This window comes from Carya illinoinensis, chromosome 15, assembly GCF_018687715.1.
Source record: "Carya illinoinensis cultivar Pawnee chromosome 15, C.illinoinensisPawnee_v1, whole genome shotgun sequence".
In the NCBI taxonomy this organism is placed as follows: Eukaryota; Viridiplantae; Streptophyta; class Magnoliopsida; order Fagales; family Juglandaceae; genus Carya; species Carya illinoinensis.
Genome location: NC_056766.1, coordinates 2838276 through 2863276, shown reverse-complemented (window position 1 = coordinate 2863276; position 25001 = coordinate 2838276). Strand labels below are relative to the sequence as shown.

The 25001-nt window shown below is 36.8% G+C and overlaps 2 protein-coding genes across 2 annotated transcripts; both read right to left on the bottom strand.

The window, feature by feature from the left end:
- Positions 1-240: 240 nt before the first annotated feature.
- Positions 241-1544, bottom strand: LOC122297135 (dof zinc finger protein DOF3.5-like). The gene has a single exon (XM_043107039.1). It carries the CDS (start codon positions 1313-1315, stop codon positions 419-421), a length of 897 nt encoding a protein of 298 aa, XP_042962973.1. The 5' UTR covers positions 1316-1544; the 3' UTR covers positions 241-418.
- Positions 1545-7845: 6301 nt separating this feature from the next.
- LOC122295925 (probable LRR receptor-like serine/threonine-protein kinase At3g47570) lies at positions 7846-12504 on the bottom strand. The gene is made up of 4 exons (XM_043105200.1): positions 12373-12504; positions 11953-12080; positions 8656-11348; positions 7846-8530 (listed from the first exon to the last, which is right to left on the bottom strand). The coding sequence occupies exons 3-4, from the start codon at positions 11261-11263 to the stop codon at positions 8097-8099; spliced, it is 3042 nt and encodes a 1013-aa protein (XP_042961134.1). The 5' UTR covers positions 11264-11348; positions 11953-12080; positions 12373-12504; the 3' UTR covers positions 7846-8096.
- Between the last annotated feature and the right edge of the window lie 12497 nt (positions 12505-25001).

Sequence of the window (25001 nt, the reverse complement as noted above, 5' to 3'; positions counted from 1 at the left end):
GTTTTCTATCTATTTTGCATCTTTTCTCAATCTCAATCACTTTTTTCTTTTGATACACTAACCATCAGAATAATCCTGATCATCTCCGGCATCACACGTACGTACGTTCGTTTAGCACATACTTGCAGGGTTGGGATCATACTTGAGATAGAGCACGCGCACGCATGCACCAAAAAAATAAAAAATAAAAAGCTTCAAATGCTCGTCATATATATTTATATATATAGAAGATCATGATCATAGTCAATCATATGCCTTTATTTTATGTTTCCATTAAAGTATATATATTATTAACGTCCATACAATTAACACTTCCATGGACATCATGTGTAATTAATCTATCTTGAAGAAGAAGAACTCGTAGGAAAAAAAAAAATAATAAATAAAAATGTGTTTGTTCCAGCTAGCTTGCGCACGATCAAGGTCTTGAGAAAACCTCGAAACCTGAGAGATCCAAGGAACTCCAAGTTCCATCGGTGATTAGATTCGTCCTTGACTGGTCTGCATACCACATGAAATTTGGCAAATTAGCTGTAGCATCATCGGACCACAAAGCATCTTGCACCACTTCATCATCCAACAAATTCTGCAACCGAAATGAATTCACATCGTCTTCAATGAATACTTGATCATTATTAAGTACTTTCTCTTCCCGAGGAAATCCTTCGAGTAGCATGTGATTAGCTTCTCCTCCATTAATGGGTTTCTCATGGTACTCGAACGCTGCGTTGTGCTGCTGATCATTGTCACCTTGGTTTAAAGAACTTGGCGAAGAGTTGGCCACTACGTTGGAATGATCATCAGGCCGCAATTCCGGGACTGTCCTGAACTCCAGCTCGGTGCTCGGGTTCTGATTCACGAACCTGGCGAAAACAACGGCGAGATCAATATCGGCGCCACTGGTTACGCTTCGATGAGACGCCGAGTCCTCCCCATTAGAGTACTCGCAAGAATCCGCAGATTTGTCATTGCCATTATGGTCAGGAGAAGTACTACTACTTTGCCAAGCACCCCGTTGCCTCTGCGGTAGCCTTGAAGACTTGGCACGGCGGTTCTTGCGACAACCGCCACCAACAGGCACGTTCCTTAGGGAACCACCCTTGGTCCAGTACCTACGACAACCTTTGCAGAAGTACCTAGGCTGCGACAAGCTGTAGTTGTTGTAGTAACAGAACTTTGTGTTGGAAGAGGCGCACCGAGGGCAGTTTGGGGCGAGCTCAACGTTGGGTCTCCACCCTGATCCATCCATTAGCAATGGCCTAGGAGGGCCGAAATGGTGCAACATTTGGTCATGGCCGCCACAAGTTGTGAACATTCTTCAACACCAATAATTGAAACAAGTAGTACTTCTGGGTATACGTTTTGGGGTTGGGAGAGGTGGGAGATTGGGAGATATAGGCGTGTGTGAGAGTGAGAGCAAGAGCATATATGTGGGGAGCTTGGAACGTGGGCGGTTGGGGGGAGGCGTTGGAAGCAAGCAATTGGATTGGGAAATTGGGGGAGGAGTGTGCATATGTGGGGATTCCTTCATGTGATTTGAGTTTCATGTTATAGGGTGCTGTTTAATAGGCGCAATAAGTGTTTGATATCTAAATCCACAGGTGCCATCTCTTCATTGGGTACACCTAATACTATATGAGTTGTTTGAGGTTTACAAGTCAAAGCATTTTGGCTGTCATTATTATGATCATTGATTGTTATTTATTTCCTTAATTAGGGCGGTTATCTCGAATTGACTTTTACGTGGTTGTGAGTTGTGACTAGCTAATTAACATGCACCGTTCATTGAATTATAGTCCACCTCATATATATATATATATATTTATATATGTATGTATGTATGTATTTATATGTATGTATGTATATATATATATGTATGTATATATGTATGTATGAGTTGAGTAGTGTTATATATATGTACTTGCAATTTTACGAGCAATACTCATTTTGTCAATTTTGCTTTAAAATTTAAGTTGGATAATTTTCAACGTATCAATAGATGACATGTGGATAAGATAAGTAAGTTATTTGTAAGTTTTACTTAAGTACAGTTAGTAGTTTCATTCTAGTTAATATAATCTCAGGCGGATGTGTAGAACATACTATCTATTTTACTTAAATAGTAAGATTTGATTTGTAAGATTTAATTTTTTTTTAAATTTATTTTTCAAATCAAATTATATCATATAAATACTTTAAGCTTGAAAATATAATTTTTCTATATATATATATGTATGTATGTATGTGAAGTGTTATGAGTAGAAAATACAGGCATACCTAGCTAATTAACCAGCAAGCTGCAGCTGGCTAGAATATAAAAATATATATATGTATAATTAACACAATTTAATGAACCAAATTAATAGTTTTAATACATATATACATGATATATATACATATAACTTGGGCTTAACCATATAGAAAAAGAAAGTTCAATTTAGAAAAAAGATGGCAATATAAGCATAAAAATAAATGTGAAGCCTTTATAATTGACTTAAAGCCCTACTAAAAGTCTTTAATCCTCTGCTGAAAAGCGAGAGCTAGATGCGATGCTAATTTTATTAATAATCGCTTATTGATAGATTAATTACAATTACGTACTTAATCACTTTTTTCAAATGTATTTTTTATCTTATTTGAGATGAAAAAATACTTTAATGTGTAATACTTCAATCTAATTTTTCATCAAAAAGCATTTAAGGTTATTTAAACTATACTTTTTAAAACTCTTAACACAATCCTAAATAGGCTCTTAATATCCGATATTTGTAGCATTTCAAGGCCTTTATTTTTTTTTCATGAAATTATATAATAATTTAGTTTTCTTGGTGGGTGTTAAATTTCCTACCTTCCAAATGGCTATCTTGGAAGAATAATACTAGTTACAATTTAAGGTGTGTAAATCTCGCGTATTCTTTTTGAAAAAATAAGGTCTATTATTAAAAAAATAATTTTTTCATATGAATATCAAATTATCAATTTTTTTCAAAATGAGTGCACATGACTTGTATATTTTAAAATTATAAATATCATTTCTCATTTTGAAAATATGCGTGGACTGAATTAAGTACACGTACATGATCATCGATGTCGGCATCATGTGGATATATATATTTATTTATTTATATAAATATTGATGGACTAATACATTGCATATGATCATCATCATCACTCGGTCGTGGGGATGGGCAATTACAAGAAACTGCAAATCCTAGAAAAGAAAAGACTTGATTAATGATATATTGGCCTAAAGTACCTGAAGAGCATGTTGCATTCCACGTGCATGATGGGATACATGGCCCAATATTCCATCATCATCTCCTAAATTTCAACAATAACTTATCATATACTTATCGTGTTGAAATCATAATAATCTTAGGATTCTCGATCCCGTACGTGTTGGGGATGATCTCCATCGCACTCCATTAATTAATTATTCATATATTTATTTATTAATTAATTTGTTTGACAATTTCTGATCATCATCATCGATCGTTCATGTCAACTTATTTTTTTTTTGGAATTTGCCCATCAAAGCACGTACCCATTGCAGGCCAATCGATCGTCGTGCATGCTTTTCAAGTGCCCCAAATTTTGGGATTTAGAGGAAAGCTACCAAGCATAAAGTCCGAGATTAGGCAGACATTTCCGCTGAGGTTTCTGTACTTTCAACAAGTTATAAACAAATTAATGGAAATTATATATATGTTTATATATGCTGATCAGATCAGCTAGCTAGGAATTATGAGATGGATCAGCCAAGATCATGTATTGTGTACTTGCTATGTATCGTACGTGGGTTCCTAGTTGTGTTCACACAAGAATACATGACAACATATTAATTACATCGTCACACAATCTTACTTCCATAATTCCATTAATAATCCTTTGATTGTATGTGTCTATCTGTGTGCGCGCGCATGCACAGAACTCGGGTGCATCTAAGAATTTAAGAATTTGGGTTATATATAAGTACTTTACTTCAGCCCTCTCAATTTGAATTATTTCATCTAAAGATCATACCACGTTAGTACTATTTATGATTAAACCCACTGCATGCATTCATGTGCGAATGCATGTACGTCATCAGCGTTGATAGAAACAAAGGAAGATCATTGAGAGATATTGGATATGGCAGCTACTTGTTGCAATCGCCCGTGGGATTCGATTAATTGGAGAGAATATTTGAACCATGTGGTGGGTTTCACGTCATTTTCACAGATCGATCGAGAACATATATATATATATATATATATGGACACAACTGATCAGGATCAATATACATAGCTTCCACGTCTCAACTTCTTTATGTTCCTCATGAGGCAGTTATCACAAACATAACTGCCTAGCTCTTTGATCTTCTCCAATATATCCCATCCCACATTACGTTTAATGGACAATATTCCCTTTACAAAATACAAACAACTTTTTTCAATGTTCGAAAATTATTAGATCAAGTGGCAATAATATTGCATAGGCAAGGTGGTAGCTCATGCACACGTAAGCTCACTACAAGAAAAATGACTTTTCACGTCACTTAAATTGAATCCAAAAAACACAAAATGGTTGCCAAAGAAACATTTGACAATCATTTTGTATTTTTCGCATTTAATTTAAGTGATGCAAAAAACTATTTTTCTTGTAGTGAAGTATCGGCCAGTTGCTTATTCAACAAAGTACATATATAGTACTATTACTTTGTGAAGAATTCAAACGAAGAGTACTAATCTTAACAAATTCCAAATAAACAAATCCCACGCTTGCTCTTTGTATAAAAGTGGATTATATTAAAAAGAAATAGTTTATTTTTTCATGATATTGGTGTTCACTATCTCGATGTTTCATTTATTTTGCAAGCAATTATTAGATAATTCTAAAATGTAGACACGCAGTCTTCTCGTCATATTACAAGATGCATATCATTAAAATGTAGAGTTTTGTTATGAAATTTTATTAACATTATATTTAATAATAAGATGAAATTATAATGCCTCTTGTACTTTTCGAGTTCCCAATATTTATCTCTAGTTTCCTAAGATAGGCCCAATATAGACCTTAGCCTACGGGCCGATCGAACATACGGGTGGTTCGGATTCTCGGAACAAAGATGGGTGAATGGTCCTATTACATGCATCGGGCTTAGAGCATTGACAATAGTTTTTTTATCTTCATATGTAAAATTACATGTTTTAAAGATTGATTTTGAATATGAAGAAAAATTCCTACATTGGATTATGTATTTTTTGATCAAATAATAATAAAATAATAAAGAGAGAGAAGAGAAAAAAGAAAAGAGAGAAAAAGAGAGAAAGAGAGAGTTGGAAGGTGAGAGAAAAAACAATAAAATAATGTTTGAAGAAAGAAAATGACATCTTCAAACATGAATAACTACTGTTCATAGTTATTTAAAATTATGAAGATAAATAAACCAATGTAGATGAAATTGTGATAAGTTTATTCAAATTTGACTTCAAAAATGAAGATGAATAAACCATTGCTAGTGCTCTTAGGGAAAATGATATTACTGTACCTACAATGTTGGAAAAATGAGTGCAGCTTGACTAACAATTAAATTTTCATCGAGTCAAAGTAAATACTGAAACCCAGGTAGGGATAATGCTCCACCGAGCATCCAACTCCGCTTTTCTCATGGGGGCTGGCACCCACCTGATGCCTAACTGTCCTGCCAGCCTCACGTGGGGCTCGAGCGGGTTTACTGGGAGGGTGACCGGGTGTGGGTACTGGACCCCGCCCTTAAATTTGAGTAAAGTTTTTCAGAACTGCTACATACCCCCGGGGAAGTAACCCCGCCGCGTCCCCGTGACTGAGTAAAGTTTTGAGTAAAGTTTTTCAGAACTGCCACGTCAGCCAGTAATAAAAAATTATTAAAAAAAAAAACGAAAAAGTCAGTAAGAACCATAGTTGAATGCGGGAGCAGTGTTTGTCGTGATTTTGACCTCGCAGAGCCGAAAACAGAGCCTCCCATAGCCGACGAGCTTGAGGTTGGTTTTTCTGTGCTTTAATCTTTCCCCGTGAGTAAGAGAACGGTTGATTTTGAAGAGTAGTGAGGAAAACTGTGCAGAAAATTAAAATCGGAAACAGAGTTTGTGGGTAAGACAATGGTTTTAACTGGCTTTTAGCTTGTTCTTTCGTCTACATTTGTGGGTAAGACAATGGTTTTAACTGAGTTTTTCTTTAAACATTTGATCTGGTTGTTGTTACACATTTTCTCATTTCTTTCTTTGTTTTACCTTTTTTTTTTTTGGGTATTTTCTATTGCTTAGTACTGAAACGAAAACTTCCAACCAAAATGATCGCCGGTCTCCGGGGAAACGCCGGCATTTCCCGCCTGTTACAAAGCCACGCTATCACCCACCTTGTTTGCCCCGCCCGAGCTCCAGTTACGACGACCTCTGCCTTGAGGTCTAGAGCTTATTTCCGATTTCCCGATTTCCTCAGGAAAACCCGAGAATATGACTTATTCCCGTCTTCCTTCTCGTATCCCTTCTCTTCTACTTCTTCGTCGTCGTCGGTTTCGAAGACTGGATTTGTGAGTTGGTACTTGGGGATGGTGAAATCCAGGCCGGTCTTAACGAAGAGTATCACCTCAGCACTCATTTACACCGCAGCTGACCTGACCTCTCAGGTAATCAAGGAAAGACCCTAGGTTCCTCTATATTTACTTTTCTTTTTTCTTTCTTGGAACCTTGCTTTCTGTATAGTCTATGTCTGGTCGTCGAGAAAATGGAAGGAGATCGAAAGAAAGTACTGGAAAATTTTCTTTCTTAAAATTTGACGGATGAGATTCTAAAATGTAAACGGCGTCGTTTACATTATCAAGCCACGTAGGCAACGGGGACTCAACGGGGACGCACACCGGGGATGTTTAGACTTTTCCAAAGTTTTTTAAATGTCAAAGGAGTTTTTTTTTTTTAATACTTTTATTTTATTTTATTTTATTTTATTTTTAAAAAGTCATGTCAAAGGAGTTTATAAGTTATTATTTCTTGACTATCAAAGTCAATTTCACTTAAAAAAATAGATGAGAAAAGTTGGAAGAAAAAATCAAAAAATATTTTGTTGAGAACAATGCTCGATCAAAATTTTAAAACCAATGATGTGATATTAGTTTTTTTTTTATTTTTTTTTACCGAATTTTAATATTATAAATGACTCAAATTCCGCAAACTTTTTTATTTCAGTAAGAGGATGGTTTCGTATTTTTTATTAATAATTCTCACTTATAAAAAAAATATATTAGCAAAACAATTTAATTATTCACCTAAGGTACGTACAGAGATAATAGAAGACGCTAGTCACAAAAGGTAAAATATGCTATAGTCAGTAAACCCCCACAGGTTTAATGCTAAAAGAAAACAAAATCTGAATATTTAAAGCGAAAGCTGGCTAGCTTGCTGCCTAGCCTTGAGACAAAAATCCATAGTGCCTTTGACAATTTATGTTGTATTCGTGTCGTGTTGTATTAAGTTATGAATATTTAATTATATAGATTAATTTAAACACAATTCGTTAAATTAAACAACTAGACTTACAAATTTTAACTAAAATATATTTAAATGATTAGTTGTGTCGTGTAATTTGTTTAATAATTAATTATAAATAGGTCAACACGATATGACTAATTTTAACTCATTTCATATAAATGGATTGAACTAACTGGCATAATCCATTTGACCTGATTAATATAATTTCACATAAAATTTAAAATCAATATTTATTAGTAACCATAATATCTCCAAATAAAAAACAATAAGACTACCTACTAATAAAGAAATATCAATATATTTTTTATTTTAATCTATAATAAAACTAATATTATAAATCTAACAAGAACAAATATGAGCGTAGGTTCATAATTACAATCCTAAGAATAAAAACATAAGTATATTGAGAAATACAAATATTACAACCTGACAATAATAAAATTGTAACTTGAAAATAAAATTTAAACTAGTTGACCATTATTGGTCTGTTGATTAATTGTATTTTAACGAGTTAACCTATTTTGATCCAAACTCATCTTCAGATTTTGATTATATATTGCCATCCCTAAATAGACATGAGTTGTCTGAGTATCATCCCACAAGGATTTTCATCAACTCCTGCAACCTTATCAAGGCTTCTCCCATGGTCAAACGATCCTTGGCCAAATGTGCTGCACATGACAAACCAAGCCTTATTGCGGCTATCGAACATTCTTCGCTTATGTTAAACCAATCATGACTGAAATTTCTGTCGATGTTGCTGCTCTCACACCCAGTGAAATTACTGGTGCTGATGCTGGTGTTGGAGCTTCGAGTACTGTAATTTTTGTTATCCTTGAAAAGCCTTGGATCTGCAATATCTGTGATTTTCTTCTCCTGCAATATTGTCGATGCATACTTATATAGGTTTAAACCTTGCTTGAACATCTCATCAGTGGGCTTCTTTGCTATAAACATCTCAAGCAAAAGTATCCCAAAACTGTAGACATCCCCACTGGTAGAAGATTTGCCACCTTGTCCATACTCTGTAACAAATACATTAACGTTAGAATAAATTTTAAACTCCAAATTATAAAACTTCACATATGGAATATAAAAACCAAAGATTTTACTTGGGTGGTTTCAATGTTATTAGATGAATTTTGAATACCTGGGGCAATGTAGCCAATTGAGCCTTTTAGTCCAATTGTGCTAATCACATTCTGTTGAGGATTTTGAAGGAGAAACCTTGCCAATCCAAAATCTCCAACATGAGCAACCATGTTCTTGTCTAGAAGCACATTTCCAGGCTTCAAATCACAATGGACTATAGGTGGCTCACAATGGTGGTGCAGATAATCTAAGGCAGAAGCTACATCAATGGCAATATTTAGTCTCTGGGTTAAGGTTAGGAATAACCCAGACTCAATATCTTCGGGGTACAACCAATTATCCAAATTGCCATTAGACATGAATTCCATAATCAAAGCCTTAAAATCAGCTCCTATATGATCAATGCTTGAGCAAGAAGTGAAAACCTTAACAAGATTCCGATGCCTAATATTTCTCAGCACTTCACATTCTGCATCAAAACTTTTAGAAGCTTTGCTTTTTCCCAAGTCAAGAACCTTGACTGCAGAGATGGTGTTGACACCAAGCTTCCCAGTATTCTCGAACACTGCTTTATAAACGGTCCCGAACCCTCCCTTGCCAATAAGATTTTCTACGGCAAAACCATTTGTCGCATGCTGGATTTCAGAGTAAGATACAATTGGCAGAGACCAGATGATTTCATATGAAGATCTTTTTTTATCTCCTCTATTTTTGTTCTTTCGGGTGATCAAAGCCCAAAAGAAGCAACATATTGCACACACTAATGCAAGGAAACAAGAAATTGGAATCAATATTTTAGGTAGTAAATGAGAATTTGATGTACATATATTGACTCTCAGCTTTTCTGCAGCCTCTTGGTTGAATCCACAGAGCTTATAATTTCCCTGGAGGGAGTTCCAAGTGAGGTTGACAAACACACCATTTCTTGGAATTTGTCCTTCTAATTGATTGAAAGACAAATTTAGAGTCTTTAGAACTTCAAGATTCTCCAGCTCTTTTGGGATTGGGCCAGAAAGATCGTTAAAGGAAAGGTCCAAGCTCTCTAGTGGCGTTAATTCTCCAAGTGAGCTTGGTATTGAGCCAGTTAGGTTGTTGCTTGCCATGCTCAAATTGCGCAAACTCGAGCATTTTGTAATCTCTGTGGTGATATTTCCTGATAGAAGGTTTCCAGAAACGTCCAATACTTCAAGCTGCTTCAAGTTTCCTATTTCCATCGGTAGAGAACCAGTAAACAAGTTTCGTGCCAATAGCAATTCCCTTAAACTTGAAGAAATATTTTTTGTAATGCTTCCCGTGAGCTTGTTCCCTGGTAGATACAAGAAACTCAAGTGTTGGCAATACGCTAAACTAGATGGAAATCCACCAGAGAGCTGGTTGTCCGACATATCAAGAAAATAAAGTTGTGTCAAATTGCGAAAGATATCGGGAATTTCTCCAGAAAGCTCATTTCTATCTACCATCAAACTTTGTAGTCGCTTCAGTTTTCCAATAGAGCTTGGTATTTCACCTTGGAAATAATTATTTTCTATATATAAAAAAGAGAGGTTCTGGTACTTCTCGAAACCTTGGGGAAAGCCTCCAGTGAAGAAGTTCTCACCAATAATAAACTCTTGAAGGTTTGCCGACAGATTTGATACAGAAAGGGGAAGTTCTCCTCCTAGTTGGCTCGACTCCACATTGAGTCGTTCCATCTTAGTACAATTTGTGAGGGACCCAAATGCCTGAAAGTTCAGTTCCGTCGTTGAAGATAACCTATTATATCCAAGATTAAGTAGTGTTAGATTCTTCAAGTTACCCAGCAACGGAAGAGACCCACTGAATCTATTTATAGAGAGATCAATGAATTCCAGTTGTGAAGCATTGGACAAAGAACTGGGAATTTGACCTTCCAGCATATTGTTAGCCAAGTAAAACTCAGTTAAACGGGGAAGATCATGGCCTATATTGGAAGGTAGTTTCCCAGTAAGCATGTTTCCTGTAAGAGATAAGTAGACCAAAGAAGACATGTTGCAGATCGAAAATGGAATTTCTCCGGTTAATTGATTCATAGAAAGATGCAGGACAAGTAGATTTCGGAGATGGCCCAACTCAGCTGGAATTTTACCAGATAGCTGGTTTTCTGCTATTAAGAGCAAGGTAAGCTTGGGTAGAAAACCAAACGTTGTGGGGATTGCACCACTAAAATTATTTCTGGACAAGTCAAGTTTCTTCAATCTAAGCAAATTGCCGAGTTCAAGAGGAATTGTGCCATTGATGGAGTTTACTGCAAGATCTAGAATTTGAAGGTTGGCCAGCTGAGAAAACTCTCTAGGAATGTGACCGAAAAAAGAGTTTTCAGAAAGGTCAAGAATTTGGAGGGATGTGAGGTTGGAAAGCTGTGGAGGAATGATTCCAATGAAGCCATGACCGCTAAGTAGTAGATACTGGACTCGAGCTCCATTATTGGTGCAATTTACACCAGGCCAATTGCAATGAGATGAATCGAGGTTCCATTGGGATAGAGTACTCCGAGGATCAGAGACAAGAGATTTGAAAGATAGAAGGGCTTGCTTGTCAGTAGTGGCATCCAACTGAGCTATCACCATGCTCATGTTGTGGCATAAAATAATTTGACAGATCAGGAACAAGGTCAGGAACATCAGAGGAGAGTGGTATTTCTTCTTCATTTTCAAATGTTTGGACTGCAGGCTCAAATATATACGTACTGGAAGTATGCTCTTAAGGTGGAACTGCTCCTTCCTCGCTCCACTCCTTTCCAATCCATAAACATATAAATTAATAAAGAAACATTCAAAATTTAACAAATAGAAACCATAACAATTATCAGAAACACATGATGAGACTAGAAACTGATGCATAGTCGAATAAAAGAAATCGAGGTAATGGCCTAGCCTGTTCTCTTTTCAAGATATTAATCTCATATAAATATTTGATAAGATTTTCAAGTATTAAAGATCCCACATAAATATTTAATATTGTATCAAATATCAATTGCTCTTCAAATTAATCAAACAGTCGGAGAGAATCTCAAATATTTTTGCCCTGGCACAAAATTAATTTCTATCTTCATCGATCACACGAGCTTGTGATCGATGGCACCTAATCGTCTGTCAAAAAACTAACTAAAAGATAATGGTAAGATTATGCATTTCAATTAATTTGAGCCTCTCAAAATTACTCCATATTGAGATCGGTGAACATTACCACTTAATCAAAGAGAAAAATAAATAAACAAAGAGAGAACATTAGGCACCCTATATACATACGTACATAAATAATACGCATTAATTTATAATTATCTAGCAAAAAAAGAAAACATTTATAAATATTGTATAAGTTGGCGATATTTATGTACCTTGTATCGGGAGAGATCTAGCTGGACAAAGATCTTCTGCAAATGGAACGTGCAGTTCTGAAGTAGTACTACTTGTGATTAGAGGAGCAAAAATTCAAAGAGTATATAATAGATCGATTGGCTGGCACCTGCAGTTGGCGAAATATATAAGAAGTTATAAAAGTGCCCCATCAATTAGAATTATTTTCTAAAATATTATTTCCAAAAAAAAAAAAGAAACAAAAATCATAAAAATGTCAGATCTTGGATCCAACTTCGATTTGTCTCTACTTCAAGAAAACAACAATATTGTGAAAACTTTTTCGTATGCATGCATGCATGGATACTGTTTATGAACATGACTAGTGTTTTTAACAGGCCGCCTGCAGCAAGCTGCGGCTCGATCGGCAGGCAATAATATTGTACAAGGTGGAAGCTCACCTTGACTAAAGAGCACTAAACTCCTCTGTTCTTTCGACCACAGAGAGAGCAAGCTAGCATAAGTATGCGTGCATGCAGTAGATTTCTGATGAGTTTCGCCATTTATGATGAAGCTTAGATATTGACAGCTGCAGGTCAAAGTCCTCGGATAGGCAACCTGCATGCGTGAGTGCGAGAGACGAGGAGTACTTAATTAGAAAGATCATCACAGCAGTAGGCCATTTCTTGCCAAAACCTAACTGGATATATCACTTGCGAAGAAGCTTCAATTGCATGCGCTGATTGATCGATCATTAGAAGCCAAACGCTGACTCGTGAGTCGTACGTTCAATAAATGAGATCATTCATGACGTGAATCTCCTTATAATATTAAAAAAAAAAATTGTTTCGCCGTCTCTTTTCCTTAGCATTAGTATGCATGCATGCAGTAGATTTATGATGAGTTTCACCATTTATGATGAAGCTGAGATATTGACAGCTGCAGGTCAAAGTCCTCGGATAGGCAACATGCATGTGTGGGTGCGAAAGAGGAGGAGTACTTAATTAGACAGATCATCACAGCAGTAGGCCGTTTCTGGCCAAAACGTAACTGGATATATCACTTAAGATGCTTCAATTGCATGTGCTGATTGATCGATCATTAGAAGCCAAACGCTGACTCGTGAGTCGTACGTTCAATAAATGAGATCATTCATGACGTGAATCTCCTTATAATATTAAAAAAAAAAATTTTGTTTCGCCGTCTCTTTTCCTTAGCATTAGTACGCATGCATGCAGTTGATTTCTGATGAGTTTCACCATTTATGATAAAGCTGAGATATTGACAACTGCACGTCGTTTCTAGCCAGATGATCATCACAGCAGTAGGCCGTTTCTGGCCAAAACGTAACTGGATATATCACTTACGAAGGTGCTTCAATTGCATGTGCTGATTGATCGATCATAAGAAGCCAAACGCTGGCTCGTGAGTCGTACGTTCAATGAATGATCTAAATGAAGCTGACATATTGACAGCTGCAGGTCAAAGTCCTCGGATAGGCAACATGCATGCGTGGGTGCGAAAGACGAGGAGTACTTAATTAGACAGATCATCACAGCAGTAGGCCGTTTCTGGCCAAAACGTAACTGGATGCATCACTTGCGAAGATGCTTCAATTGCATGTGCTGATTGATCGATCATTAGAAGCCAAATGTGCTGACTCGTGAGTCGTACGTTCAATAAATGAGATCATTCATGACGTGAATCTCCTCATAATATTATAAAAAATAAAATTGTTTCGCCGTCTCTTTTCCTTAGCATTAGTATGCATGCAGTAGATTTCTTATCATGAAGAAACAAACTTAAGAAAAGTTCTTATATTGGAAACGTACAGTTGATCTATGCCTATGCCCAACAAAGCTATTGGCTATTAATGTAAAGACAAAATTCGGCCGTTTGGATGGTAAAACTATTTTATCTTAATTTATTTTATTTTATAATTATTATTTTATAAGATTTTCAAATAAAATATAATAAAAAATTTATTTTTTTAATTTTAAAATAATAATAATATTAAAAAATAATATCCTAACTGTAAAGGATGTGTCCCACTATCGAATGTAATCATTAACCAGCAAAATGCTATGTAGGTGGCACTATGTACTTGTGACAATTCCGATACTTAAGTCAGTAACAAGTGAAGAATAATAATTCAAGAATGTTTAATCCGATGCTTAGAGAGTTACTTATTACCCTTATACATAGGTGTAGGGATCCACTGGATAAATGCCATAAACAGATTAGGCTCGTGCAATGCTTAACCATTAGGAGGCTTATCCTTGATATATCAGAGTTATCTAATCGTCACGTCGTGAATATCCATGAGCTGAAGATTATACTCTTCTAATAAGTAGGGCATCTAAGCTTGTATTAATCTGTACGACTTTCTTGGGTAGTTATCTTTACGTGGTAGTGGGCCTTGGGTCCTGATTTGAGCCATACCAATATTAACCTAATAGTTGCCTTGTTAATTCATTTCACATGTAAGCGTATTTTGATTTATTTTTCTAAGGGTATTTAAAACTATGAGTTACCCCGTTGGGGTTTTGAACCTATGGGCTACCCCGCTAGCCCATTTATTGTTTTGTTTTCCTGTTTCCACTTATCAAGAGGTGGGAATTTCAAACTTCGAGGGTTGTGCATACCTTACCTAGTAACTGTTGCCATGTTCCCTTTCAATTGCATCACCTAGTTAAGTAATGATGAGATCTGCCACTATCCCCTACCCTTTCATTTCCTTGATCCTTTTCATTTTCCTTTTCTTCACGAATGTGTCCTTTTCTTCCTTCTATCTTTACTTTCTTGAACTCCACTATTGCGGCCTCCTGCTCTCTGCAACTCTCTCATTTTTCTCTGCTTTTTGTCCTCTCTATAACTCTCTCATTTCCCTCTACTTTTTGCTCTCTCTGCGGCTCTCTCATGCCCAATGAAACACACCACAAACCTCTACTTCTCTAGAGTCTTCCTCTATGAAAGATGTCCCCGCCTTCGAAGGTTACAAGTTGCACTCCACCCTTACGACTAGGGATTTGACAAACTTGTGCAACACGTATGGGATCCCAAATTCAATAATTCTAGAACTGCCCCATCATGGTTGAGTCGACCAAGAAGGGTTTGTCGAAAAGATTTCCCTTCCTGTTTGTGCCCTAACCTATGGTTTGCGATTCCCCTTTTGTCACCCCATATGTGACGTTCTTGATCTTCTCCAGTTAGCCCCTGCACAGCTTCACTCCCTTACATGGTGGGTTCTTCTTTGTTCTTGTGTAGTGTTTCGAATGGTTCTAGAGCCCGCTAAAGAAGAATACCATGATTTAATTGCCCGAGATTTCTTGACATTTTACTCTTTGAGGATTTCTCCAGGAAATATTCTAAGCTTTCGTATCAAGAATTAGCAGCTGGCCCGTTTTAAGGGTTGCCTTTCAAATGCCAAACAATGGACAAGAAAGTTTTTCTTGATTTCTGGAATGAGAATTCCCCAATTCAGAGGCTGGTATACGAGACTTCCCAGTTAGGGCCTCTTAGAGTAAGGCTCTTGATGACAAAGGCTTAGCAGTAGCCTTGGAACCCTTGTTTGAACGAGAGCAATCTCGTATCAATATGGTTCATGCTTGGGTGATTGACCATGAGGATGCCCTTTGGACCAAGGCCCTTTTAACCCACATCAACATTAATCATTTTTTGGAAGTGCCTTACTGTTCGAAGGTCAAAGGGCGTCTCTTTTTAACCAAGGCTGTGGCGCCACATCCTCCACTGAAGCCTTCTTCTAAGTCTACTCTAAGGGCTTCTAGGAAACGCTTTCGCCTTACCAACACAAATACACCTTCTCCTGCGGCGAAGATCGGGGCTTCGGGCACAGGTGTTGGTGACTCCCCCATGGCTAACAAACCTCAAGGTACCTCGCCTTCTACCCCCAAACACTCGCCAGTGCGAGGGCATGATGGGCCAAGCCCATTCTGAATTAGTGACCACCTTCGATTTTGACCTTCCTCCTTAAAATCTCAATTTGACAACTAGCCCCACCTTTGAACTCCCCATATTTGAGAATTTGGTGGGGGAGGGGAGAGTGGCGAGGTCAATGCTGAAGTTGAAGCTGCCTTTTCATTGAGTCTAGCTGGTAAGGCACCTCTGGGCTATCATGTGGACCAAGGCAGAGAGGAGGGTGCTGCCAGGGGCTAAGAGGAGGATGTTGCTCGGAACGGAGAGGCAGGTGCTGCCCAGGGTGAAGAGGGAGATGCTGCCTAGGGTGGAGAGGTTGGCCATGAGGCCACTATCATAGAAGAGCGTCAGGACCCCAACAAAAATCACCCTAGGACAAGGCCCTAGACATGCATGGACAACCAAGATCGGGCCATTTATGGGGTCAAGCCTAACTTTGGAGGACTTCTCTAGGGGTCTAGTGCAGACACTAGGAAGATTGCGGGAATGGCACGGGTAAATTGGAAGATGACTCATGTCTTTCCATTTGTCTAGGCCATGGCTCAGCCTTGACAGCCCATTGACACAATTGTTGGTATGCCCTGACAGCCAATTGACACTGCTGTTGACATGCCATGACAGCCACACAGGTCATGCCTTGATATGCCCTGACAGCCCCATGGGCCATCAGCATGGCCAGCACCATCAGCATGACCAGCACCATCACCATGCCCAGCAGCCCATCAGTACGCCATGGCCCCAGCCATGGCACGCCCTTGACAGCTTTGCAGGCATGCCATGGCGGCCGCCATGGCACACACTTGACAGCACCACCATCATGCCATGGCTCCTGCCATGGCACTCACTTGATAGCACCCAGTAGGCATGCCATGGCTCCAACCATGACATACCCTTGACAGCCTATGGCTTGACCATCAGCACGCCAAGGCCATGGCTTGACATGCTCAGCATGCTCTGCAACAGCAGTGAGGTTAGTGGCATGCCCCATCAGGCATGCTATCCAGCGCACGGCTCTAGCCCGTGCCTTGCAGCACCAACGCCCAGGCTAGGACTCAACTTTCCCTCGCCTAGGGAGAGTTTGAGTCAAAGCAAGGTTGTGCCCATTCTGAACTCTTTGCCCTTAAGAAGCAGCTCAAATCTGTCTGCTAGGAACTATCTGGTTCCCAACTGCATTGCTCCGAACTTGGGGAAGCATTGGTGGCTTCGGAGGAAAAGAGTCTAGAAGTTAATCTTGATCTCTTAAAGGCACGTAGTGCCTTGGAGGAGTTGACTCGATGGCACGAGGAATACAAAAAAAGTTGCGTCGATCTCAACTAGTAACAGAGGAAGATCCACGATGCCCTTATTCACAAGGATACGTGCTCGAAAGAGAAGACCTAAGAGGCGAAGGCATTGGAGTCTGAATTGTTGGCTGCGAGGGAGGAGGTTGTTCGCTTTCACCCTCAATTGGCATTGGCACATGTTGAAAGGGACGCGCCTTTGGTTATGTTGACGGTGCTGGCATGCTTTGACTTAGGTTTTATTTGTTGGCCAATCCCCGTGTTGACTTGAGGCGCTTAGATTTGGAGCTATTCAAGTCTGATACGGCCTCACTTCAGTTTGTTTATACCTTTGGTCAGGACACTATGCTCGACGCTTTTGACAGTCCTCCTTCACCCCCAACTTTCGACGGCTCAAGTGCTTAGTCTTTTGTAATTTCCATTACTTATTGTATAAATCCATGTAAATAATACGAATATTTTCATGCTTGTATACTTTGAAACCTTTAGTCGGCTTTGGTTGGTATCAGGTTGTACTTTGGCTCTTCCTTTTTGGGCTTAATAAATACGCTGAACAGCTTTGCTTTTATCACTATTTTCTTTTGCGCCCCGAATGGTAAATTCTTACACCTGACGTGAGTGTTTAGGTCGCGTGGTCTATTGACCCCGACCCCCTTTTTACTTGGCTCCATTACTCTTTGGACTCATCGTTGCAGTGTGTTGAACCCAAGGTTTCAAGTTTTGTGTAATTATATATCTACACATGAATTTTGATGATAACAAATGAATTCAAAGAATAAAGAAGTCTCAAGCTCAAGTTTTCTACACAATGGAGTCAAACACATCAAGGAAACAAGCATGAGCAAGAAGGGAACAAGTTCACATTAAAGTTATAGAGTAATGTTGTAAATCTCTTCAAAATTCGAAATTAGGATTAATGCTCAAAATTAATATTTTATCATAAAGCATTAAAATACATTTTCCACATGTGCATGAATATTTTTGAAAATTAAATTTGAAAATTTTGAAAGATGATTGATTGTCATCTTTTACATGTGCATGCCTTGATTAAAGGGTTGAATTTTGAAAATATTAAAGATGATTGATTGTCATCTTTCACATGTGCATGTTTTATTTGAATATTTTCAAAAGTGATTGATGCTTTTTTTGACTTATGCAAAAAGTAAATGATTTTGTTTGAAAAATTTGAAAAGTAAAGTGTGCTCCTTTTGTCATATGCAAAAAGTAAAAGATTAGATTTGAAATATTTGAAAAGTAAAGTGTGCTCATTTTCTCATATGCCAAAACTAAAAGATTAGGTTTGAAGTTTTTGAAAAATGAATGATGTTGTCTTTGACAATTGAAAAAGAAGAAGCTTTTATTTGAATTTTTTGAAAAAGTGAATGATGTTGTCTTTGACATGTAAATCTTTTTAAATTTGAATATGAAGTCACATATGCCTATAAATAGATCATTTGAGAGCTTCACATTCACAACATCCAGAGCATACAACATTCATTCAAAGCTTTCATTCTCTCTTCTCTAAGCATTGAGCCTTAATTCTTGTTCATTTTGAGAGATATAGTTTGCGCTGTATTGTTCTTATTTCACTCATTGAGGAGTGTTTTCTGATAACCTACCACTATCAGCTCTTGTATCAGAAAAAGGGTGTGTATAACCCTTGTGCGTGTAGAAAGTATTCTACACGGGAAATAGTTGAATCACCACGTGTAAGGTGATTGCAAGTGTAGAGGGTGTTCTACACGGATCCTTTGTAGCGGTGTTGTTCAAAGGTGTAATAGATTTCTATCTCCACCTGAAGGAGATTGAATAGTGAATTCGGGAATCCTCAAGGGGTAGCTTGAGGCGAGGACGTAGGCAGTGGGGCCGAACCTCGTTAACATACTGAGTTTACTTCTCTTTTACCCTTACTCTTTATATTTATTGCTATTTAATATTTTGTTTATATTTTATATTATATATTTGATTTATAATTGTTATTTTTTTAATACAACTCAATTCACCCCCCTCTTGTGTTAGTCATCTGGGCAACACAGTGTTTTAGGGTGGTATGATCTGTTGACCTCCTCGCCCCTTTACTTGGCACCGCGAATCTTTAGACTCGTCGTTGGTGCTTAAGGGTTGCGTGGTCTGTTGACTTTCGCGTCCTTTTACTTGGCACCGGGAGTCTCTAGACTCACCATTAGTGTTTAAGGGTGGTGTGATTTATTGACCTCCACTACCTTTTTACTTGGCACTGCGAGTCTTCGAACTCGTCATTGGTGTTTAAGAGTGGCGTGATTTGTTGACTTCCACGCCCTTTTTGCTTAGTACCATGAGTCTCTAAACGAGATTCTCCATTGGCGTTTAAGGATGGCGTGGTCTGTTGACTTCCGCACTGATTAAACTGAATTATTGCATATTTTATACATCTAAAACCAATATATTTTAATTATTTCATGACATTATTATTGGTTTTAGATAAAAAATTGTTAAGAGGCATAAATTTGACTTGTAATTTAAATTGATTAATAGCATGATTTATGCTTAATTTTATAACTTGTGATTTAATTGGATAATATTTTTTCACATGCACGACACATCTTTGATATTCTTTTCTTCCTTTTATTATTTTTTTTATTTCTACTTTTTCATTTATGCCAAGAAACACGCAGGAGTAGGGTCTTTTAGTCATAAAACCTAGCAATTTTTGGGTTTAGAGGAACTAAAACGCATGAGTTTTTGGCATTTTGGGAAGACACGCATGCGGGTTGGAGGTCTTCTAGGGGGTTTAACGCATGCGTTTTGACTTGGAGGGAGGCAGCAGATTTTTGGTTTCTTTTCAATACACGCACGCACTTCAGATGGAAAGAAAATCTCATGTACATGGGTTGGATAAAAAGTGAAAGGGACCTTTTGGGGCTTTTGGATGCAACACACGAATATAGAAGAGGGGCTTGACGATTTTAGATGCATGTGGGACCCAGCAATTGACATTCTTTTCGTTTGGGGTTCAACTCAACACATGAGTTTTCAGGTATATAGAGCAGCGCCTTTGGAAAGCTCATTGAGGGTTCCAACTATCATTGCCCAGCCTTCCTCCACCACTATCCAGGCTCCATCTCCAGCCATCTACCTTGCTCTCTTCATTCCCTAACTTTTTATTTAATTTAAGTTTAAAATTTATGGTGTATTTTTGAGATATATGGTTTAGAAGTTTGGACATTTTATTTGCTGTTTATTTTACCTGATATTAGTTATTTTTCTTACTTCTTTAAGCTTCCATTATATAGGTATTATAATGGTTATGGATTACTTTTGAGAATTTATAATTTGAATACAAGGATGAATCCTATAATCTTGATTTTGGGGCTTTTCAATTTTTAGCTGGTATTGCATCAATTATTTTCTAATCTAGCATAATTCTTTGTTTAGTTTTGTTAATCTCTTAGTTCCATTAGACATTAGATTGATTCAGGGTTAATTAAGGCCTACTTAATTTCAATTTTGCTAGTTAATTTTCTGTTAATTGAAATTGCTTAGCTTAGTTGGTTTCTTGATTGCTTAATTTCACTTTGTTAGATTTAGTTGTTAATTTTGAGTCTTACAATTAGTTTGGCATTTTTCGTTGGTTATTAGGTGGGTAATTTAGAGTTAATTTCTACTTTGCCCCATTATTTGGTTAATGTTTGATTGGTTAGCTTGTTTTTATAAATTAGTGTTTAGTTAGTTTCGGCTTTAATGTTTAATTTTTTTTAATTAAATTAGTTTAGTAAGTTGCCTTTTGATTAATTAATTTCAGCAAATTTAATTTAGTTATTTGTTTACTTCTTTGCAACTGAGTCTTTTACTTCTCCTTGCAACACCCAAAAACTCAAAAATATGAATTTGGTCCACGACCAGTGCCATTTTCATTTCCATTGCACTTTTCTACTCATTGCACATATCACCACTTTTATTTTCTCTTTGTGAATACTTTCATCATTTTACATGACTTTTAATTTAAAACAACAACTGTGTCTCCATATCTATAGGAATTATTTTTGGTTCACGTGTTGCTTGAGAACGTGTCACGGTCGGTATGAGGAAACCACGTTAATGTGCAATGAAAAAAATGAAATCAAAGATTGTAGTAATCCTACATATGGCACTACTATAAAAGACGTGTTCCACCACCAAATGTGATCGTTAAACTTGCAAGACGCTATGTAGGTGGCACTATGTGCCTGTGACAACTCCAATTTTTAAGTTAATAGCAAGTGAGAGATAATAATTCAAGAATGTGTAATTGATCTGATGCTTAGAGAGTTACTTGTTACCCTTATGTATATATAGGCGTAGGGATCCATTGGATAAATGCCATAAACATATTAGGCTCATGTAATGCTTAGTTATTAGGAGGCTTATCCCTAATGTATCAGAATTATCTAATCACCACGTTGTGAATATCTATAGGTTGAGGATTCATCCCTCTTAATAAGCAAGGCATCTAAGCCTGTATTAATCTGTACGACCTCCTTGGGTAGTTATCCTTACGTGGTGATGGCCCTGGATCCTGATTTGGGCCAGACCAATATTAACCCACCACCAATAATATTTTATTCAATTTTTAATTTTTATTTTAACTTATTTCATTTTAATTCACTATCCAAACGGTACATTAATTAAGATCACGAAGACAAGTTCATTTTTTTTAATAAAAATGTTTCATCTAGACAATTGGAATATTTTATAATTATATAAATAGTAATAAAATCATTTGTAGATAGTAGTGAAATAATTTTAGTTAAGATATTTAATTGAATTTTAGAAAATTAGAGGAAAAAAGTTGAATAAAAATGTTATATAGTTCAAAATTTATTTGAATATGATTTTTTTAATATTTATTTGTTTTGAAATTTGAAAAAATTGTATTCATTTGTCTTTTCTTTTGAAGTTTGTAAAAATTATAATAATTAGTAGTAATTAGATGAAAAGGTTTAAGATTTGAAATTAAAATGTGTATTATATTTGAGTGATATTTGTGAATAAAATTATGAAATTTTTGTATCTCATCTCATTACCCAGATATTTGGTTTTTGGGGGGTGTCTTTAAAGGGCTTTCATTTTAAATAAAAGAATTTATAATTTGCTATATATAACATGCAGGATGTATAAATTTAAGATTCTAAAAATACAACTAAGCATCTCCGTTGGATTTTTTTATGATAGTTTTTCATGCAATAATGTTCATCTTTTTTTTTTTTTTTGTAAAGATATTTTGAAAATTTTTGTCCTCAATTAAAAGTAATCGGTGATTTTTCATAAACTCATCTTTCGTTTTAAAACGTAAGTTAGTTTATACAAGTCTCATATAAAATTTGGATATTTTTTTGCCACATTCATTATATAATGATACAATTGAGGCCTCACATAAATGTTTTCTTGCTTAATGAAATTTTAAGGATAAAAATTCATAACTATTTTTCTTTCAAAATGTCAATATTAAATTAATGATTTTTCTTGTGTTTATTTCATTTTAGGTTCCATTTTAAGAAGCTTGGGTTTTGTTTGGTTACACGGATGAGATGAGATAAAAGTTGAATAAAATATTGTTATGATATAATTTTTTAATATTATTTTTATTTTATGATTTGAAAAAATTGAATTGTTTATTGTATTTTGAGTAAAAGTTTAAAAAAATTGTAATGATTAGATGAGATGATATGAGTTATAATGATTATATAATACTACAGTATCGAAGAGCCGTGTCAATCGGCTTTGCACCACTTGTCAAGTGGCTTCAGGTCATAAATAGTCCAAAGGAAGTGTGGCCGACCAGAAGATTGTAGCGGTAAAGCCACTTTTATGGACTTTTATGGGTCAAAAATGGTGGCTAGTTGAGCTTGCATTCACATTTGCTTCCGCCATCTTTCACTTGCTTCCGCCATCTTCCACTTGCTTCCGCTATCTTCTTTATGGGTCAAAAATGGTGGCTAGTTGACAACCTACATCAAGCTTGCGTTCACATTTGCTTCAGCCATCTTCCACCTCCTTTAACTCCTATAAATACATGTTTTTGCTTTTAGAAACCTATCACATTTTGAAAGAAAAATTTAAAGAAAGAGAGGGAGTTTTAGAGAGAAAAATAGTGAGGTTTCTCCTATATATTGTCTTTCCTTTTATAATAAAGAGTGAGTTTTCTCCTTTTATAAGAGAGGGTATTGTCAATTGTGCTCTCCTTATTCAAGAGAGAAATTCTTGTAATCCTTTTGCTATAAGTGAAATTCTTCTACAATTGGATTTCCTTATTATTTCTTTTATTTTTTCTCATTTCTATTTCAGTTGTAATTGTATGCCCCGTACCACAACGTCCTAACAGTGGTATCAGAGCATCAGGTTTATAGCCGGTTTTCGTGCTACAGTTAGATCCAGTTAGTGAAAAGGAGGCATCTTCAATAATGGCGACAAAGTACGAAATAGAGAAGTTCAATGGGAGTAATTTCTCATTGTGGAAAATGAGAATAAAAGCAATTTTGAGGAAAGATAATTGCTTGACGGCAATTGGAGATAGGCCCGATGAGATCACTGACGACGGCAAGTGGAACGAGATGGATGGCAATGCTATTGCTAATCTGCACCTAGCACTAGCTGATGGAGTATTGTCAAGTGTGGCGGAGAAAAAGACAGCAAAAGAGATATGGGATACTCTGACAAAATTGTACGAGGCCAAATCACTACACAACAAAATTTTCTTGAGAAAAAAACTCTACACCCTTCGGATGATGGAGTCAACTATGGTGACAGACCACATCAATACCCTCAACACTTTATTTTCACAGCTCACAGCAATGGGGCATAACATAGAGACGGGTGAACGTGCTGAAACACTACTTCAAAGTCTACCTGATTCGTATGATCAACTCATCATCAACTTAACCAACAACATTGAAGTTCTAGTCTTCGATGATATTGCAGCTGCAGTTCTTGAAGAAGAAAGTCGGCGCAAAAGCAAAGAAAATAGACCAGGAGGTTCACAACAAGCCGAAGTTTTGGTAATGACGAGAGGGAGATCAACGGAACGTGGCCCCAGTGGGAGTCAAAATCAGAGTAGATCAAAATTCAGAAGTAAGAAGAATGTCAAGTGTCATCACTGTGGCAAGAAATGGCACTACAAAAGGGAGTGTTGGCATCTCAAGAAGAACGAAGAAGCCAAAGGAAAAGGCTCTGAGTTGTCAAAAGCTCAGGGTTGTGTAGCAAGCACCTCAGATGATGGTGAAATTTTATACAGTTAGGCAACAACAGTTACTGAAGGTAGAAGAAGATTTGCTGATGTCTGGCTTATTGACTCAGGAGCAACATGGCATATGACTCCCCGGAGAGAATGGTTCTATCAATATGAACCTATCTCAGGAGGATCTGTGTTCATGGGAGACGATCATGCCTTGGAGATTGCTGGTATTGGTACCATCAAATTGAAGATGTGTGACGGTACAGTTCGCACAATTCAGGAGGTAAGTCATGTGAAAGGCCTGAAGAAAAATCTATTGTCTTTAGGACAATTAGATAATAGTGGGTGTAAAACCCATATTCAAGATGGGATCATGAAAATAGTTAAAGGCGCACTTGTAATGATGAAAGCGGAAAAGATAGTTGCAAATTTGTACATGCTTAAAAGAGAAACACAACAAGAAGGAGAAGCATCCACTGCGCTGGTAAGTTCCGCAGAAGAATTAACAATGATGTGGCACCGTAAGCTTGGCCACATGTCGGAACGAGGTTTGAAGATTTTTGCTGAACAAAAGCTTCTTCCAGGGCTAAAAAAGGTTTCATTACCCTTTTGTGAGCATTGTGTTACTAGTAAGCAGCACAGATTGAAATTCAGTAGTTCCTCTGCTAGAAGTAAAGCTATCTTA